This window comes from Calidris pugnax, unplaced genomic scaffold (genome assembly GCF_001431845.1).
Source record: "Calidris pugnax isolate Ruff unplaced genomic scaffold, ASM143184v1 scaffold103, whole genome shotgun sequence".
Classification (NCBI taxonomy): domain Eukaryota; kingdom Metazoa; phylum Chordata; class Aves; order Charadriiformes; family Scolopacidae; genus Calidris; species Calidris pugnax.
In genome coordinates, this window is record NW_015090990.1 from 17,849,465 (window position 1) to 17,871,100 (window position 21,636).

Consider the following 21,636-nt stretch of genomic DNA (forward strand, 5'->3'; position numbering starts at 1 on the left):
AAGTGGAACTAATATGCAATACTATGAACACTGCAAGAGCTCTTAAGTTATAAAAGAACTTGGTGTGTAACACCCCTAGGAATACTCTATGAAGTTCAGTCAACGATGTGAAGCTATTATGCACTGGCTTATAAAATATTTCTGCAGAAAAAACCAGAAGGGACTCGACCAAACAATTTCTTCCGTAAAGGACCTCTGTTCAAACAGTGGGTAGCAAACAAAACACAGTGTTTGCACTGGATTTGGAAAGCTATCTGTAAATTCAAACAGACTAAAAGGGTAGTAAGGAGACTCCGTGGAAGGCTGAGCAGAGTTAGCTATCTGCAGGCTTTAACAGGAACACAAGCCAACAGAAAGGCTCCACTGAAGCAAAGCCTCCCCAGGTTCAGGGAATGGTAAACTCAGGCAACATCGGCATCTACACAGGCAGATTTACAGGATATACCTGATGGGAAATACTTCTAATCACCAGCTCTAACCGATCTCCATCTTCAGAAAAATTGCTCACTGTTTACTTGTATCACTTCTGTTAGTTTGATTGATAGTTGGTGTACCCTTCCTTTCAAGTTAAGTTGTTCAGGAGCCCTCAACGGTAACAATGCCACCTCTTCCCACAGGTACACTGTGAAAGCTCAATTGTGTGTATAAGCCCTTGAAAATCCTCTATTAGAAGATGATACAGAACTATCTGTAAATTACAGGAAGAAAACCCAATATGGCTTCATAAGGTTTTGGTCATGATTTAATTAAATTACTTTGCTTTAGAAAACCGCACTATCAGAACTAATGGAAACCTTACTTACTGATTAAGTTAAAAAAACTTAAGTTTTTCTTTTTTAAGTTGTTTTTTAAGTTTTTAAAGTTAGAAACCAATTTTTTACAATTAGCTGGAAAATGTGTCATTTACACTCAAGATATCAGATGCCATAAAACATGTTAAATGTTCACAATAAGGTTCACTAATTTTGAAAATTAAGTCTCTTAAAATGTTTAAGGTCTTCAAGCTGAGTTATTCATCAACTCCCTTACTCATTACAGGGAAATAAAATGCACTATTTTTAAATAGAAGCACTGATCTGTAGAAACTTTCTAATTAAACTGGTTCAAAGCATGTGCATGACAGTTTTGTACACGGCTTCGACGTTTTAATCGGCAGAAAATGCTCAGGGCTATTCTACAAATCCTCTTGGTAATAAAGCAGGGGTCAACTCTTACTACAATGAGACTACCCCACAAAAATTTGCTGCCATATAAACCACACAGTATATTTGGTTTACAGCAATCTTTGAACAGTTAACAAGACAGTAGCTGTGTCACTACAGGAGATTTATGTGTAACAAGTTAATTACTTTAATGACTCCAGCATTGTTAAAAAAAAATACCAGCAATGCATTCTTTCCAAGTTATTAACATCTATGAGAATGTAGTTACTTCAAGCTTTATTTCTAATGATGCTAACAAGGACCTATGTGCTAAATCAATATTCACAATTACCAATATTTTTATTTTCAAAACACAGACATTGTACCCCAGATTTTTTAGATTTTTCATATTTCACCACAGCCAAACATCTGTCTGTATATTGGGCTCATATAAACCATAAGCCAAACTCATGTTATAGTTCCATTATAATTTATGAAATATATCAATAGTAAACATATTTTAAAAATATACTCAGTTAGGATCAGAGGTAATGGCTTCCAAGTGGAAGAGGGTAGACTTAGACTAGATATTAGGAAGAAATTTTTCACCATGAAGGTGGTGAGACAGTGGTTGCCCAAAGAAATTGTGGATTCCCCATCCCTGGAGGTGTTCAAGGCCAGGCTGGATGGGGCTTAGAATTCAGTGATCTTTAAGGTCCTTTCCAACCTAAACCCTTTTATGATTCTATAATATCACAACAATGGATGCTGCCCTTTTACTGCTTTAACAACAATAAAAACATTTTTAGCTTAGAACTATGGTAGGAAGAAGAAAGATCTACTGATTTTTACTCAAGGCACACACACGCACACACAACTGCCAACAGAGGATTTTGATTTAATACTTCTCATATGCTAAGGAGTAGTATAGAGTAGTTGGCATTGGAAGTCAGAAAAGCGAACTGTTGTCAGAAATTACAATCTAGATGCTCTTGTAACTTGCTTAAGTCTTCATATTTCTTAAGTTCACAACCAATTCTGGATGTCAATTCTACAAATTTGCACTACTGTTAGAATATAAAACCAGTAGCACCTGAAATCATATTTTCCAGTGAACTAACTGTGATGAAGGTGCTGTTCTCTATACCTGAATGAGTATATCCAGGTCAAATTTATTAAGAAAATTTGTGCCAAAGTAACACTGCAACTTTCCAGCTTTGAGATCGACATATGGAGGGTCTCAGTCACACTTAAGAGACATAACATATTTTAAATGATGGAAATAAAACAAACTGTGGGTGTACTGCTCATGCTTAGAGGTCCTTCTGTCTCCAAAGATTCTGTACCTTCCCTATGTTCCTAAAACAACAGAGTCCAAGATCTAAAGATATGTGGGAAGAATCCAGGTCAAAATGCCTGGGCCACAGGCCCAATGATGGGACATTAGGCCTCAAAGACAGAAAACAAAAAAAAGAAATAAAAATAAGCAATCATGAAATAAAAGTGAAAATAATGAAAAAGGATAAAAATGTACAAAAAAGAAAAGTGTGCCTCCCTGAACCATGGTTACTTAGGAGAAGCTATTATACCACCAAACAGGATGCTGTGTCTCCTGACTTAAAGGAGCATGTTGTCTCAAATTTCTTCTAGTAAATACGTTAAATTTCAACTATTCCTTTACAGTCAATGCTAAGTTGTATGACATTTCAAACTTTGAAGTTACTATTTACAATGCAAAATAATTTTGAAAGCTTTAGATGTTACACACCTACCTGATGCACCTGTTTTATCCTTATTCTCAATTGATGCATTTTTACTTTTCATAAAATCTTCAAGCTCATCATAATGTACAATACAAAGCCTTCTCTCAATCTGGTATAGCAAAGCAGGACACATATATATGAACAGTTCAGGAGATATTGGAGAGCTGGTTTCCAGACCATAGTACCGTAGCAGCTGGGTAACATTTAAGCACTGCAAGCAAATTGTACAAACAAATTAAAGATGAAAGCAACTATTTCATTAAAAAACTACAGTTATGGAAAATTTAGCATATGATTTAAGAACAAAAACAGAAAGTGGAAACTCTGGCCCACAACATTCCACCAGTGCTAAAACATGTCTAAGCTCATCTAAGGGGTTTTTGAGGGGAAAGAAACAGTAAAAATATCTGCACTATAAACTCAGTCTCCAAACACCTATATAATTTTTGATAAATGTCAATGAAAATGAGTTTCCAAGTTCTTTACCATTACACAGTACAAGCAATGAAGAAAGAGCAACAGGAAAGGAGTGGAAGAACCTAAATCCAAAATAGGTTTTCTAACACTTCTCTTCACCTACAAACCCTCTGTGTTTGGAGTTTCACTTTTTGGTTCAGTTTAAAACTTCAAATTTGGCACTCACTCCTTCCTTTCCTATCCTGACTTCTAGTTTAAAACCATGATATCAAAATGCCCTCCGTCTGTAGATAACTGTGAGGGGAAGAGAAAGTATACTTATGGTCCTGGCAGAAATAATGGATGCTGAAGGGAGAAATGGAAGAGCTTACACCAAGCACAGTGCTACAGAAGGACAAAGAAATTAGAATCATGTTGAAAAGATGCAGGTGTTTCTTTTAGCAAAGAGTCTCTGTGCAGTTTCCAAAAATGTTAATAATCTTTAATTCAGAAAGAAGTCCAAAAAAGGTGTGCATGTGTGAACTATTCATGAAGGAAAGGGAAAAAACCCTGTCTGTAAGCCGAGTATCTCAGAAAGCTTTATCTCCTTCATACAGATAAATAGGCAAGGAGATAGATCTCTGAGAAAATACATGTGATGGGCAGACAGAAATGAAAACTCATAAAGTAAATTCAAAACTGTTACAGTGACTTTTGGCGTTTTCACTCTGCTACTTGTATTACACAATGGTTGCAAACGTGCTGCTGTGTTATTTGTGGGCATGCACCTTCAACTATTATGTAACAACAGCAAAAGTGAACTTAAAGGTTCTCCATTTCATACTCACCTCTTCACGATCACGTTCATCTTCATTGTGACCCTTATGAGTATGCGTTGAAAAAATAGGATGTTTTCTTACACTATGATGTGCGTCTCGCTTGCTGGTATGGTGGTGTCCATCCTCACTACCTAAACCGGAATCTTGACGTCCGTGACTAGCAGAACGATCACTACTGTGTTCACGATGGTGCACATGCAAGTGAGGTGCATCATGTACATGATCGCATTTATGAACACGACTGTGAACACAATCTGGGGCATAATCCCGTGTAGCATTTCCTGAAGTATCGCTGATCTTCTTTTGCTTCTTTTTTTGTTTCCATTGTTTCCTTTCTGGCTGATCCTGAGTTGTGTTTGTCTCTGTTGAAGGTTCATGGTTCTGTTCTCCATGTTCACTGTGACTAACTGAATCATTACGAGAATGATGTGTACCATTATGGTGATGACGATGTAGACGAGGGTGGTGATGACGGTGATGGCGACCCTGGTCATGAATGTGTTTGCCATCATCTTTTACTGATGCCACTACAGTCTCTCTCTCATGGTCACATTTATGATTTCTCTTTGCAGCCACACCAATCATGGTTTGGTTTTCTGAATCTGAGTGGCTGTGAGGATGGTTATGAGAGTGAGAATGCTTTCCTTCCTGTACTTCTAAAGCATATAAGTGAGAAACGTGATCATGGCCAATGTCATTATGATTTATCGTCACTACTTTTACCTCTCCTAAACCAAGGCTTATTAACAGTTTTTCCAGCCCAAAAAAAGACAATCTTCCATTTTCCCCGTAACGATCAAAAATCTTTTCAATGTAGTATTTTTGTTCATTTTCAGCTTCCAACGTTGAAAATTTACTTGGCATAGATTCTGTTCCTCCATTCTGCAAGTAGGATATAGTTGAAATCTGATAGTCATTATGGTAGTGTACACCTTCCTCCTTAGGACTGTGGTCGTGTCCATCTTCATGGCAATGATTGCACTGATGAAAGACAAATGTCAGCAAACAAATGATGCAAAATTTTGTGTGCATGTGTACCTTCATCTCTGTCTCCTACAAGAAACACAAGGGGAAGCACTTAGGTGTAAGAGTAATCTCAACATTTGCACTACATGAGTATCAGTCTGGTACTTATTTGTACCAACTGAAAGACTCGCAAACCTTTTCAGATATTGGCGTTAACAGATAACAATTGCAGTATTTTTACTGCAAAAACTGCATTAATGTACTTTTGTAATGCAACAGTAAGATAGGCTCTGTGTATTTTAGAGATGCAGTCTTACATACCGTACTTACAAGAGGCAGTTACAAGAAAAATATCAGCATTTACAGTCATAACACAACATTTTTTGTGTGTATTTTCAGAGACACCTATGCTTATGATAACCTATAATATTGAAAATCTTGTTAAAACACAAATTACAAAAGAATAAAAATTATTTAAAAACAATATTCTCATTATTTTCTTATTTGTGGGGATGACAGGCAAATAATACAGTTGAAAACCCAGACATCATTTGTTCTCTTATGTGCTGCTACAGTACCTCTGCTAAACACACACCATTCCCTATTTTGATTAGTAATTAGTCATTAGATATAAAAGCAAGTTATCATTAACCAACTTCAATGTACTGCTTAAATGTTTGCATTTTTAGTACATTTTACTTACATGAGTTTACTGATTGCAAAGATCTATGTGGACCTTAATTTAAAAATAAGGTTATATGGAAAACATCTGTTTATGCAACTCAAAAAATACTGTTAATGCTGACACATTCTAGCTCAAAGTAGTTAGTACTGACTTTTAGAAGTTATATTGTCTAGACAATGTGATTTTCAATTTAGTATTAAATGTAAGAAACCTACTATTCAACATCAGGCAATGAAGAGGACAGCAGAAGTCTATCTTGCATTCAGAGTTGAAAATAATTCACTATTTTACAAAATATGACAGTTTTATTTTGCTTATATCTGCTAGCAAGATATAGATAATACCGGAATAATTATTATAAAAGAAACTTCTAAGAAAAAGAATTCCAAGTTAACGTAAAAATCATATCAATCTAGAAAGCTAAAGATTAGCCAAGAACTGTACTTTATGACTTCTATTTTCTAGAGACTTATTTTGTGTAGAGAATAACCTCTGAAATACATGTGTTTTTTTTTAAAAAAAAAAAAGAATCACTTTAACACTGCCAGGGTTTTCTAGCAACACTTCATTTGTGCTGTTTGGTACCAAGCCAAATAAAATGTGTAACACTTAAAGCAGTTCTGCTAGATATATGTAGTAGATAATCAACCCCTCCTTATTGGCAAAGAAGTAGACAACAAAAAGAAAGAAGCACAGAGTTTCCTGGCCAATCTGGATAGTTGAATGACTGTTTTAAAAAGCTGAACAGAATTGACTAAAATAGACAAAAGAACAAGTACGATAGGGCTTTGACACATAGCTACTCCAATTTAGAATATGACCAAGGAGGAAATGAGAGCTGAGAGAAAGGATAAGGACAGAGCTCCATTCACTCTGCTTTCTCTATACTTGGATGCCACCAAAACATTGCAACAAATGCAAGGATGTAAAGTAACAGGAAAACAGGTCAAGTATGCCTTCACCTCTTTTTACACAGAAAGCAGTTTTAGTTCATTATGTGCACCTTGACTAGAGCTGCCACTGACCCTACATTCACTATGATGCAAGTGACCTGCTCAACATATCCTAAAATGCTACTGACTTTCAGACAAGAAATGGTAAATTTAGGTGTCTTTCTCAGGGCCACCCCAGCTGCTAAATAAAACGTTCTTCATGAAATCAGTCAGGAAAGTGCTTTGCAGCAAACCACAAACATCTAAAGTCCTTTTTAATTTCCTAAAATATTCGCTTGATGTTTTGCACTTAAGGACTTGCAACCATGTTATTGCACCCCCCCAAAAAATAATCTCTTGGAAGCTCCTATATTTGCAACAGGTTGACAGAGAAAAAGAATCAGAGGAAAAAAGGAAAGGGATACCTGTTAATGACTTTATATAGCAAATAATAAATTAGCACAGAAAATCAGGGAAAAAGTTTTTCCTATTAAACTTCTAGGATGAAAATTCACTTTTCACTGGAGCTTCAAACAGTTGCAGAACTCTCTTGTGCAATACTGACCCTATTACAAATCTAAGATGAGAATAATATGTGTCAAATGGAGGCATCTACATCAAAACTGATTCCAGAGACATCAGATAGGTCAATGCGTATAATCATTGTATACTACTGTTTTACTTCTATAAACAACAGTTCAGTCATCAGTCTGGAATGACCACATTTTGTCTCCAGTTCGATCACCTACATTCCAGTTACTGTTTTAAGGGCTGTGACAAACCTTTTCAAGTAGATCAAGTAGTAGATGATTTATTCATCCCCCAAATTTACTGAAATATTATTTTCATACAGTCTTTTTCACTCATGGACTCTATTTAAGGCATCCTTACTGATCTTACAAATACATCACTGGGATTAGTACAGAAACATCAAAAGCATCTTGAAGCACCTTCCAGAAGCTTCTTGTGTTCTCCTTTGAGGGAACAGGAAAGTACAGAGTTGTTACTGGTGGAGTAGAAAGAAACAGTTTGCAAATCTTTATCCAAGAGTCACTGGACTGAGTCAACCTTCAGATTGTACGATTGTCTGCAAACTCACTCCACAACCTTTAAATAAAGAACATACGCTCTTTCTCACACAGGCTGAGAACCTGGGCTCTGTGACTTGCGTCATCCCAGGAAGCAGAAATATTCTGGCAGTAAGTAAAGGTACGGACTGGATCAGGTGTATGGCTGGTGACAGATCAACAAAGCTCCACATTTCTACAGGAATACGCAGATTTTCATCAACTGAGGATTTACAGTGTTGACTGTTACTTAATGCGAAGAGCAGGTTGAGGATCTGGAATAAGCAGTTAAGGTACATGCAAGACAAATGAAAGCCCTGGGAGAAAGACAAACTCACATATGCTTGCACAGAAGACGGCAGCAGCAGGTAAGCACGTGCAGTACACTGCAATGCTCTCACAAATTGTTCAGGATCTTTTTAACTTCAGTGTCTCAGTACTGTAAGCAGCATCTCAAGTTTAAGTAAAATTCAGTTACTCAAATGATACTACTTTTGTAGGTAAAACACCTTTTCTCCCCCTTTGCTACATAATGGTAATATAACCAGAACAAGCAAAGTCAAAGCATGATCCAGACTAAAATATCTTTACCAGGAAAATCATGACTAAAGCATGATCATAATCCTTTTCACAACCTCATGATCTTTTTCATGTGACTGTCTCATACAATACTACTAATACATTACTTTGAAACTTCAGTCATGCATCCCTAATTGTGGTGTTTAGCTTTGAATGGTACCTTTTCTCCATGCCCTAATGGTTAAAATCGTTCGTAACCTATGATCGTGATTCAAAGCTGAAATACAAGAGCCAAGCATTATCAGACCAATTTCAAAATCAATTAGATGTCTCACTATTTTCAATTAAAATAGTAATAACCCTAGCACACTATTTTTGATCTCCTCTCCACAGTGCCTACTATTTCAACTGTTCTTCTTTTATAGAACTTTATTTTTGAGAAGACTTCATTTAAAGCCTGGAATATGAACATTATTTTGGGAGACATTTACGTTTATTTATCACCAACTGCTTCACCAAGACTAAAAAACTAGTTTGATAGTTGGTCTTTACTTAAAACATACAAAATTCAAACTCAATTGAAAGTCACATCTACCATTTTAGTGTTTGCAACCCACACATTACAGCGTTTTTGTTAGTGTACAATGCTGAATAGAATATTTTAAGTGCCCAACTTTCTTCCCCCCACCCTTTTTCCTGTCTGTTTCCCAACAATTTTAATAACCTGAAATATTTGTAACATAAATGCACTGGATTTCTCCCCTTCCCACGCTCTTCAAAAGTTATTTTGGTTTCTCTGTTTCTTCAACTTTCTTTCTCTGCTTTCTCTGAAGAATGTTCTGCCCTTTTTTTTCTATCTACAGAAGAATTTTCAAAAAATACTTTGATTTCTCTAAGTAGTTACTCAGCTTGAATATTGCAACAACTAAAGTGCCTTCATGGGCAACCAGAAGTTTCACACCAGACAAAAGTCCCCAAAACACACTTCAGCTAAGGTAAGAGAGAACTCAGAAAGACAAAAGGTGTTTTTTCTCAGTTCAGCACTGAAAAGTTAAGCACTTACATAATTCATTTCTATTAAGAACTGCTCAGAGTAATATACAAGAAATGGCATTTTTCTTGAAAGAGATGACATGAATATTTCTTGAAATAAAGCTATTGACTATATATACACAGCTTTTCTTACAATTCCTGAAAATTAAAATTCTTTCTTAGGAGATATGCCCGCAGCCCCCCCACCACTTCCACTCGAGCAACTGTGCGATATTTCATACTACTATTCAGTTCAAAAAAAAGGCTGGATTATGAAAATCCAAATGAACCTAATTTTTTTTTTTTTTATTTCCTAAATTTCAAGATTTAATAAATGCCAGAATATAAAGTCCTATAAATCTAGCACGTTTTTAAGATAAATATTTGGGAAAAAATACAAACGTTAAATTAATATATTGCTGTTACTGAAAGACACTTTAAGAAAGCCATAAAAGCATTTAATTAAATAATATTATCTTTTTTTTTTTTTACCAGTCTTAAGCTGACATATATATACAAATAGGAAAACATTACAAATCTAAGAAGTTACAATTAACAATGTCTAACTTTAGTTCTCACCCATCTCCTGTATTTTCTTCCCTCTTCAATTTCAGTGAAACAGGTTTGTGGACTTAAGTAAAACTCATTCATTTGAAAATCTACAGCCCAGTAGGAGGGGCACTTGCTAAGAACAGACCATTAACACAGACCATTAACTAATTGATACAAACCATATTTGCTAAGTTAATACCAGATAAGACTTAAATAGTACAGAAAGCATTTATGCATAACTGAAAACTTTACACCATGAAAACTTCTTAAAAATGTGAAAAATATCTGAAATGCCAAATCCCAAGTGTACCAGAAAATGATCCTAAACTAATACAGCAGCAATCTACTAGCTCAGTTATCCAGAAAGGGACATTTATTGTATTTTGAACAGAAAAAAAACCTGCACAGCCTTCTTCAAAAGGACAGTTATTTGTAAGAAATTGTAGAGTTCTCAGAGCTCAAAAGAATATAAACCCATCAAAACAGTTGGAATTTCTAGAAGTGTTAGTTCTGCTTACCAAGAATAAATTTTCAGTCTTTCATATATAAACTGTATGTAGTCCATAAAACATCTATGAATGCTGAAAATGTATAACAGAGCTGGTCTGATTTTGTGCCGATATTCTACTATTCAATTAGGTCCTACTAAGATACCAGTGTAAGAATGAAATACTTGAAAAGATGAACACATTACACCTGCATTTTAATGCTTTATTCTTCTACTGAAAATAAGCAAATGTTTTTGTTCAAATCAAGGCTGAAGTTCAACAAACATTTGAAGATGGTGTAGCACTTAAAGCAATGGTCCTACCCTCCCCCGCTGCTTCATTCATTCATTCCCATTCCCACAAAACCATTTTTGTGTATCAGCACATTTGTTTGCTGATCTGTTCACTGTGCAGCTGTACAACTAGATTCTGCAGAAAAATAGCCTAGAAAAAGAAAAAAAAAGATTATTTTCAAGACAGATTACTTTTCCTATCTGGTTCACCCTGCAGCTGCACAAACACCACAGTCCACACAAAAAAGAGCAACCTTGCTTTGGGTTTATAGATCTGGCTGATCTGCAGCCTAACAGTATTTTGGCTATTGCACACATAAAACAACTGCCCACCTCAAGACGTACTCAAAGAATATTGAAAAAGCAGCAGGGGACAAATTTCCTATTGAAATCTGTTTGAGAAGAATTTCTTCAACTTTCCCTTCAACACAGAATATAGTAATTTTGCAATGAAGTGTTAAAACCAATTGCAGTGTTTTTTTTCTCCTATAATTTAAACCGCTATACCTATTTTATCCTTGCGCTATGTTAAAGCACTTGCAGTAGGTTAAAAGGTATTAAAGACATATCTTTGATATGTGTTTAATTCCTATGCTATTACAATAAAACCCCCTTTATCACAGCTACAATCCAAAAAGGAATTATGCGTGTCTATTTTTAAGCTGATGACTTCTTTCACTTAAAAAAAAAAAAAATTACAAAAGCTATCAAGTATGAAAGTCCATGGAAAAATGCAACTAAGCACATTTGTTTTATATGTGCTACGTCAAATTAGCACCTGGTGGATTATGACTATCAAAGTCTATTTCTAGAATTTAGAGGTTGCAGATTTTTTTTTGCTTAACAACATATACCATTGATTCAAATCTGTATTTTTAAATAAGAGATTTAATTAATGAACCATCATCACAGAGTTTTGCAAGTCTCTCTGTCAAGACGCCATTCAAATCCTTCTTAGCAAATTCATTCTGTCAGTGTACAAACCAAGAGAACCACTTCTTAGGCAAGAACACAACCTTCTTTTTCTATGGGTGTAAAGGAAATTTGGGAGACAACAGGTAATCACTGGAACCACTCACATCTTGAGTTAGTGGGCTCCCAAAGCTGTCTTTGTTCTATAATTGTGGGAGACAAAAGACATCTTGTCAGATTCAGAAATAACAACCAGTCTGATGGGTGACATAAAATAGCCATGCATATTTCAACAGGCAGATCCAACAAGAAAATGCCCAGCTGAACCAAAATGTGTCGTTTCCACCACATTCCAAGTAGGAGCTCAACAGAAATCATAACATTTTGTAGCTCTCATTTACTTTAGCCAAGATTATTGTTAAAGGACTACATGGATACCCATTACAGGTCTGTGCGATGATCAAGGCAACCATTCAAACTGATTCAAACACAGACTGCCTTCAAAAATCAGTCACCATCAACTAACCTTTCTTAACAAGGTATTAAAGCACTTTGAAGCGACACAACTTTGAGGCGAATCAATGAAAATGTAGCATTTAATACCCAATATTACTCGTACAGCAAGATTAGAAAGAGAAAAGGGGAAAGGAAGCAGAATCCTTAGAGCCTTAATCTAAAACACAAGCAGAGTTGTCTTCCTAACCAATCAAATTAAAAATACTGAAGGGCTAAAACTGAAATCTTAAATTCCCCATTACATACTTTGCTGTGTCCACCACCTTGCAAATGCAGGTACATTCTAATAGCAACACAGACAAGCAAGGACAGATACCATGGGAAGTGAGACTGCATTACCATTTTTTCTAAAACTACATTACAATTAGAGTTATTTAACCTAGACTATGTTGTGTGGCATTTTATTTGATCTAATATTAGTTTCTGGCTTTTACAGTGACTATAATTCAGCACATTCTTCTTCTCGTACCCCTCCTGAAATATGGATGCTCCCCTATAATTTTCCTTGAGCGTCACCATGTCTTCTTCCTTTCATTATAATTTTAATTATAAGGATTTTCTGGACTAACTACTGATTTGGTTCAATACTATTGTGGTCACCATCCTTCTCATTGGGATCACTAGGACACTGAAGTTTCCTATGTCAGTCCTTGGATCATTGACATCTTTCATCTTCACTGATTATTGTTTTCCCTTGCTACTGGGCTCTTCCTCATTTTACATGATTCTATTAGTCCTCAAGCTCTATGTAATTTCTATAACACATTTCTGTAACAAAAGAACATATTTTATCAGGAACCCACTACTTTGATACATCCTCCCAATTGCCCGAAACCTGTACATTTTAGTTAATAAGTGAGTGAACCAACCTCTTGTGATTTTTCCACTATTAAATTTTAAAATTGTTTCTAGTGTCACATTATGGTACAAGAAACAGTTGTTGTTGTTTTTTTTTAAAAAAAAAAAAAAAAGGAGCTACTTGCTGTCTCTAACCTTTAACAGAAATGATTAGTAAGCGTACCTCAAAACAAATACAGTATTTTGGATGAGTAAGACCGTCCTGATAATCAAGAGGTCCATTCCACAAAGGGTGGTGTAAAATATTCGTAGTTTTTCTCTTTTTGACAAACAGAAATGGTTTAGCAGCCTACTCCTGAAATTATCAAATTTCTCTGAAAAAGATAGCTGAAACCAAATGAAGACTGGACTCCACCTCTACAATCAAAGGGTCAATAGTTGGTTGTGACCATTATTTCACAAGTTCTACCTCAAAAATATTTAAGATTCACAGAATGTAAACACGAGTTTCTGTAACAAATGCTTCACTATTCCATGGGTAGTGGAGTCAACTTTTTCTGATAAAAATGTCCTCCCTCCTTCCCTCTCCTTTCGCTACTGTAATTGACACTACACCAGCCCCTTCCAGAGTCTTCTGATTGCATCATTGTCATATTACAAAATACCTGACTGTGATCATATTCAAGTAAACGCATTATGTGATCAGGGTTGCACATCTGTTCTACAACATCAAGCCAATTAAAACTACTGTATTTCAAATTACGTGTTTAACTCATTAACAGACTACAAAACAAACTTGTGGTAGAAGATGTCTTAAACCACCAGGGTAAACTGAGAGAAATCTATCAAACTGATACACATCAGCAAAATTAAAATGTACTGGGAGAACTGGTTAAGAGTCAAGACAGTTACAGTCCACCCACACCTCCAAACATATTTTATTTTTAACATCTAAAATACCTCAGTTTAAAATATCATTAAACATAAACAGTATGAGAGTTTAATCCTGAGGACAGACTTTTGATTTTAGCTAAACACAGCAGAAGATACCTAAACATATGTGTGCTGCTAAGAGTCTGCAGCTTTACTTTTCTTATTTCTAGATGCACAAGTTTCTTGTGAATCCTCTGATTGCCTTCACAGTCATTTACGTTTTTATGATATCTAGTAACAAGAATAACGTGCTGTCTCCTAGCAGGCCACCTCATTGCCAGGTTAAGAGGTTAAAATTTTTCAATAAATAGGTTGGCTATTTGGCACTCAAGCCGTATCTAACTACTGCTATACCTACAGTCCCTGATCTGAGAAATTTTCAATATAGGTGGAAATCTCACAAACCGATGCCTCAACATTAAAGGTTGAAATACTTTTTTTTAGAAATTTGGCAAGGCGAACTACGTATCTTACCTTTGGCCAACATAACTGTATTCTCAAAGCAAAGCACACCAAATACGCAAAAATACAAAAAATATTTTCTGTCAGAGAAGCTAAGTTCACTATTTCTGACTAAACTACATGTGCTTTCTAGTACTCAGCTTTAACTTTTATAATGTAAATGTAATGTTTAAGAAGTATATTATAGGACTGTGAGGTAGAAATGTCAAGGATCAAGCTGTGCTTCCTGTAAAGAAAAGCAGAACCAAAGCAAATCATAATGCCACGTACAGAACAGAAAACAGCAGAGCACATGAGGTATGATTTCAGTATTTCACTGTCATTAAATCACTGCTTGGAACTACTGTATGACATATTTGATAAGACATAGGCAAAAATTCAGCAAAAAATATACTTTTTCATAGTTAAAATACATTCATTTTCTTTGAAGAACAATGTACTCTCAATGTTCCACCTTGAGACTATTTTGTTTATAAAATGTAATTAATCCTTTGCCTTTCATATCCACATTCTGAAATTGTTACTAACAATTAAGCTGCAGGAAGACAGAAAATTCCAGTAAATGCATTTATTTGTAGAAACACTCAAAATTTTCCCTAAAGAAGTGACAATTTGCCTTTTTCAATTATATTACTGTTTTAAGAACTCAACAACAGTATGTTTATTCCAAAACACCACTTTGATTTGTCCACAGCCCAATTAACAAAAAAACACATTAGAATATTAAAACCATACATTTTTAAAGAGTTCTTGGCTTAAACTATACTGCAATTGAACTAGGAGAGGTACCATAGTGGTAGAAAAATGCAACTACTTACCACTGACAAACCAGGAGTTTCTACGGGTGATACAAAGCAAAGTATGGTCTTCAAAGACAGTGAAAGTATTTTTACATCACCTAGCATAACTGTTTACTGCAATTAATTTGAACCACAAAGTTTGACGCATAGGAAACAGAAATGAGTAATAATAATTTGCTATAGTTGCTGCAGTCTTATTAAAACCATCTCCCTACTATTGAACACATATAGTTAGCAAAAGCCAGCTATAAGAATTTTTGCCCAGAGCCACTAAAAATGAACTTCTGATGGGACTCCGTACCTTACTTGGCAAGATGTAGACACATAAATTTGAACTACAGACTTTACAAAACTCAATCTCTTACTTGAAATATAAAGACAGTGATGGTGTAAAAATAGAAGTTTTAGCATGAGAGGCAATTTAGGCTGTTTTTCTTCAATAACATCCAAACAAGATGAAAGTCTAGAATACATTACAGGCATTAAAAAATGAGATATGAGCATATTACAAAATAAAGCTAAATTTTGTATATACATCCTGCTGTAACTACTGTATATTTACTGAACATGTAGTACAACTCTCGAGAGCAACTGGACAATTCAAGTAACAGTTTTATAATACAATGCCTCTCCCAGGCAATTGCCTCAATACGCAGTTCAGAACAGGAATCACGGAAAGTTTATCCTGTTTACTTATCATATCAGACATCAAATAAATAGGAATATTTTATTTTTCGCATAAAAACGTAGCAATGCAAGGCTACCACATTATTTAGACTGCAGCCAAGTAGCATATTTCTTGTGTTTTCATGTAAGCTAGTATAATTAAGAATTGTACTTTTAGGCTGAAATACTGTCTTTTATAGACATTCAGGTCAGCAATAAATAACAATGCTTCTATGTTTTGCAAACAGAACTAGCCAATAAATACAGTCTAAATAATATGGTTTGCATTTCAGGGAGCAAGAGTACTTACCAATGTAATGGAGCCCTGATGAAAAGAGGTCTTTATTTACAAGAAAGAATTACAGAAATTACATAGAACCTTGAGAAGTAATATAATCATCAAACATATTTCACTTTATAGTAAATAAGCTCTTCTGGACTGCTCTGTATATGACATGAATGAAGCACCACCTACAGTGGCAAAATAAGACTTAGATACATACCCACTCACTAGTCCTCCTTATAGGAAAAACTCAGTTGTTGCATTATTACTTATTTTGCAAAGTGAGTTAAGTTCAACTTTCAGTAACCATGTCATTTGTACAGCTATCATGAACAACCTTAGAACTAGTCATCCTGGGATACCGTGCTACTCAGTCCCACTTAAAATACAAATAACAAAGATATAAATATCACTAAAAAAAAAAAAATCCACATCAAGAATCACATTAACACCTATTCAAGGAGACTACCTTGGATATTACATGTATTTTTGCTTTGCTTTGCCACAGCAACCAAAGCATGGCTGCACGCTACCGTCAGCAATTAGCTTGGTTAAAAGAAGAACTATTTATAGATATCCAATCACCAGCTGTAGATCAACTATCATTTACAGTTATCCTTCAGAATTAAAGGGGTTTTTTTTCCATTAATAATCATCACACTGGAGTTATAAAAATGCGGCTGTAATAAAAAAGCACAAAAATCACCTTATAAATGTGGTACGTCAGGTAATCCTGAGATATCTATCTTTATATATAAACTGTATGACAGCACCTATCTGGAATTCATGGGGGTTTTTACAGCGGTCTTTACTATGAGCTGTGATTGGAAACTATTTCTAAAGTGTTTATAACCTACACGTAGAAATGCTGCACAAAGCCTCTGTTGAAGAGTATACTTAGAATTCTATGCAAATCCTGCAATCTTGTATAAAACCTCCTTCGTACATTCTTAATCTGAAGAGCTTTTTATCTCACATATGCGTTTTATCTTACAAAAAGACTAACCGCAGGAATACTTTTACAGGACTTCATTTGATTAATGAGTTTCAGACATGATCATAGTTATCCATTAACTTCCAGTATTATGCAGACTTTATCTCAAGTCTAGATCGATTTAGCTACCTAATATCAATGACTACAAAAATCAGTCTTTTTGTCACTTAATCGCTAAATCGAATGCTTACAGAATACAATTTTCTGTACCTCTTAACAGTTCAGAAGAGCTCAACCCCCCCCAGTTAATATTCCACGTTTTGTACATACTTGATACTTTCTTTGATACTGAGATGACGTGATTGTCAACATAGAAGAGAAAGAGGGGGAGGTTTCTATAGCAAACTTCATCGTAAGACTACAGATATATTCCTCGCAAGTAAAAATGTGATTTCTCTTTGGACTGCTCTTAAAAAACAAAACAAACAAAAAACCCCCAAAACCATAAACCCAAAAGAAAAAACAAACCCACCCCCCCCCCAACAAACCTAGAGATTAATTTTATTAATTTTGAGAGTAAAAAATTTCTAATGAACACAAGCGAACTGATCCATAGCTTGCTAAGTTCATTTTGCTGATGTTCAAGATCTGTTTGGGAGTATTTTTTTACCCTGTTCATGTTGTTCAGAGAGCAGTGGTAACAGACAAATATATCTACATTCAGGTGCTCCAACAGACAATGCACTATAAATTCTGTAAAAGGTCCATCTGTTTTAGTAACAGTCTTAATTTTTCACTAGTAAAACCAGCAGATTTTCTTCACTCTCACCCTACTGTTTTGGAAAGCAGCAAGCTATTTATAGAAAAGGTGATAGCCAGATGGGAATGAAGCTCCTAGGTCATCCAAAGCTGAGAGAGAAAAGACAACAGCTGAGTCATTCCTCTGCAGCAACAAAGAAGTCAGAAAATGGAAAGAGAAATGATGAGGCAGCACAATGTGACACCTAGAAGATGAAAACATTTCCAGTGTAATGAACCACGTCCCCCAGCATGGGTTTAACACCCTACGAATATTTTCAACATCCCTTCTTCTCATAAACTTTTCTTCCGACATCAGGAAACCATCATCTTCCCAGTCTTTCATGTTGGCTTTCAGCTTTTTCAGTACTAAAATCTGTTTAATTACCACAAGAGGTAACAAACCACAAGTGACTTCAAACAACTATTTTTAACTTCTTTACTCCTCAGATTTCTATTACATCAAAAAAAACTGGAGAAATGGCACTGATACAACAGCACATAAAATATTATGAATAGGTAGCCTAGGAGAGCGCATACCTTCCTTTCCTTTAGGAGATTACAACATAAGCAGGACATGGTTTCCAGCATTTCAATCAGTTTTTGAAACTTAAAAAACCCATGTGGTTTTATTAGCTTTGCCTAATTGGTAGACGTTTCATTACCAGATTTTATTAAGTATATTTCAAATAGTATCTCAGTTGCAATTTAAGAATGAGCTAAAAATGGTCTTTCTGCATGAGGTGTTACTTCAGGCCTTTATCAGCAAGCTAAAATTACTAGTTCTCATCTACAGAAATTTCAGTAGCCTACACCCAAAGATAAATAATTTAAATGATAAAATTGTTTTAAACAATTGCTCTCTAAATTAAGTTGGGCTCTCACAAAAAATCCCCAGGAAGTTACACTGATTTTCTTCACATTAGGAGAACAGAAATGCAAAGAAGCTTTCCTTCCTTGAAAGTTCTACTGTCATTTTTAAATGCATTAAGAAAAAAGACAGGATACGATTGACAATTCTGAAAACATGCTATGAAATAGCAAATGTTCTGGTAGTTGATAGTGAAACTGTGAAGAAAACAGGACGAGGCTTTCTTGCGCTGGTATCGTTTTCGTTGTTGACACACGCAGTTCCACCCGTCTGTCCTTGAGTCTGTGGAATAGTCTGTAAAGATGCCACAATCTTTCTACTCAGTTTCACCACAGTTAAGGACCGAATTGGAACTTACAGGAAAACTTTCATGGAGCTTAGCTTTTAAGTAGCTCCTGTAATTTTAATTCAGTAACTCCACCTGATGAAAACACGTAACTGTTTCCAAATCCAGACTGATTTATCTTAGCACTGATTTATCAAGTGCCCATCGTATGTTCAAACAAACTTTGACTTCTGTAACAACAATGACACAGACAGGAATAACAAAATCATTACAATAGGCACAATCACAAACAAACAAACAACATTAGAACTGGACAGCCAAAGCAAACAAGTCCAAACACACTTCCTTTGGGTCTACATACACCCAAGACTGAAGTCCATGTGACCTGGACACAAATTAAAGTTTCTTCCTACTCGAACCAGCCATTGCTTTGCAGAAAATGTGTTACGAACAGGAGTATCTAAATTACGGTTGCTTGACTGCCTTAGTGAAGAGCACAAAGGAAATCTATGGGAGTATCTAAATTACTTATGTATTAGTGATACTTATGTATTATGCCTTAGTGAAGAGCACAAAGGAAATCTATGCCAGGGTGGATATATTCATTTTTCCATGTGTATACATTTATGTTATTTGTGTAAATCAAACTACACAGAAAGCATGTATCTTACCAAGGTTTCCTACTGAATATTTAAAAGGAATGGTTTATTAACATGCAAGGCCATATGAACTCAATACTCTCCTGCTGACTTTTCATGATACAAAACCAGAAGATAGATATTATTACAATGTCATGTAAATCTTCGTTTAAGATGACTAGTTAAAAAGAAGCATTTCCAAGCATTGTAGTAGATGAAGGTCAGCACCAGGATCTGTGCTTTTTCACATAAAATAAGCTTTCTGGAACATGCATGGATTACCCTGATGATTCAATTTCACTAGTTTGCTTTGTTGTTGTTTTTTTTTAGTGGAAGAAACAAATGTTAAGACAGCTAAACCTGAGAGCATATTTGTGCCATTTTAAACCACGAACTTTTCTGTAATTGCACATTTTATGGCTGTTTGGATACATGCTCCAAACTTAGTATCTAGTTTCTATTTAAGCCAACCTGGAAAGTACAGAGACCTACATGAAAGCAAGGAATAGTAATCAAAACAAACCTCATTGTTTTGGAAATTTTTTCATATTGCCTACTCCAGATAGGCAGTTGTTTATGATCCTTCCACTAAGGCACATTCCCATATGGAACCGCCACCATTAATCTCATAAAATACACACAATTAATTCACAGCCTATAAACAGGCCCTATTATCTTTTGGAAATAGATTGCATGGCTGCATACTTTTTTCCTCAAAAGTATGTAGGTGTTGAAAGCAGTTGAAAAGAAGCGCTGCAGGAGAATACCACCAATTCAATTTTAACAGTTGATTTAGAACGAAAAGCTAGTTGGGAACATCTGTAGTCACACTGCTCTCAGCAGTCTTGGGAACCACATCACTTTTTCATATTATTTTCTTACATTATCATACTTGAGCAGAAGTAACCATTATCAACTCTCATTCTTCGGTTGGAGTTTAGTAGGATGCTTCACCAGTCCACACAGAATACCTACACCCCTACACACGTAATGGAAACCAGACTTAGGAGAAAGACAATTTGATGTCACTGTTAAAATAGAATTTTTGAAACCAAGCAGGACACCTGTTGTGTAGTAGTTTTTTTGTTTTTATGTGATTTTATCAGTTGCTACTACCCTAAAGGGACACTAGAACATACCCTTTGGAAAACCCCACGAATTACTTGTTAGCTAGATGACAACTGCTTCCGTATTTCTGAAAACTAACCAGGCCTTCTAGTGTGCATTTCTCAGTCCTGCACCAGGCTTCACATGAGACAGGTTCCCTCAGTATTGTGGTACGACATCCCACCTTACTAAATGCGATTGCTACTTAAAGACATACGGTATTTAGAGTGCTAGAAACCAGAATTATTTCTAACTCGGGCAACTGTTACTCAGAGTCAAAGGTTTAAGAGCTAGCTAGGTTTAAGAGTATGAACAAGTTTAACAGAAGACACCCCAAAAAAGACAAAGGTAAGTAAAGATTTAAAGGGCAATTTTATTCCAAAGTTTCAACGTTAAGTGTACGTTTCCAGAGGATGCAGCACAAGCAGTAGAAATAGTTTAGAACAGTAAATCAATTCTTTTCATTCATGATTTCTGCGCACAGTGTGCTGTGACCCTCTCTTACCTTTGTCTGAGGTTATGTACAGGTTACAGCCCGAACGCAATTTCTAACGACTAGGAACTCCAAGCCATGCAAGATTTAATCGCGTGGCTTGCTCATCATCATCCACGATCATTATTATCGCCCCCAAACAAATCTAGCGACTACTACCGAGTCTCCTTCACACACACACACCATGGAAGGTCCCTCCCCCGTCCCGCACACCCGCTGAACGCGGCTCCGTCTCCGCAGCAGCACCCCGTTGCCAAGCGGCAGCACCCCGTTGCCAAGCGGGAAGGGACACCACCTTCCGCCCGCACTCGGGGCCTCCACGTGGCCGCGCAGAAAGGCCTCCGTGGGGAGGGCGCGCTCCCCAAAGGCAGCGAGGGGTCGAGAGGGACACGACAGAGCGGACACCGAGGAGCGGGCCGGTGCCGCCAGGGCACGGAGCCCGGCCCGCCGCAGCGGCCGTGCCGC

At 36.0% G+C, this 21,636-nt stretch overlaps 1 protein-coding gene across 4 annotated transcripts in view; it reads right to left on the minus strand.

The window, feature by feature from the left end:
• Nucleotides 1-21,636, minus strand: part of SLC39A10 (solute carrier family 39 (zinc transporter), member 10) — an 84,996-nt gene that overhangs the window by 15,931 nt on the left and 47,429 nt on the right. For 3 of the 4 annotated variants that reach the window (XM_014954368.1, XM_014954370.1, XM_014954367.1), the window contains exons 2-3: nucleotides 4,150-5,193; nucleotides 2,915-3,116 (exon numbers count right to left, since the gene is read on the minus strand). In XM_014954368.1, coding sequence (XP_014809854.1) covers nucleotides 2,915-3,116; nucleotides 4,150-5,184 — 1,237 coding nt within the window. In that variant the 5' untranslated portion in view covers nucleotides 5,185-5,193. Of the gene's footprint in view, nucleotides 1-2,914; nucleotides 3,117-4,149; nucleotides 5,194-21,636 lie in introns of those variants that run through there. The other variant, XM_014954369.1, reaches the window with a different exon arrangement.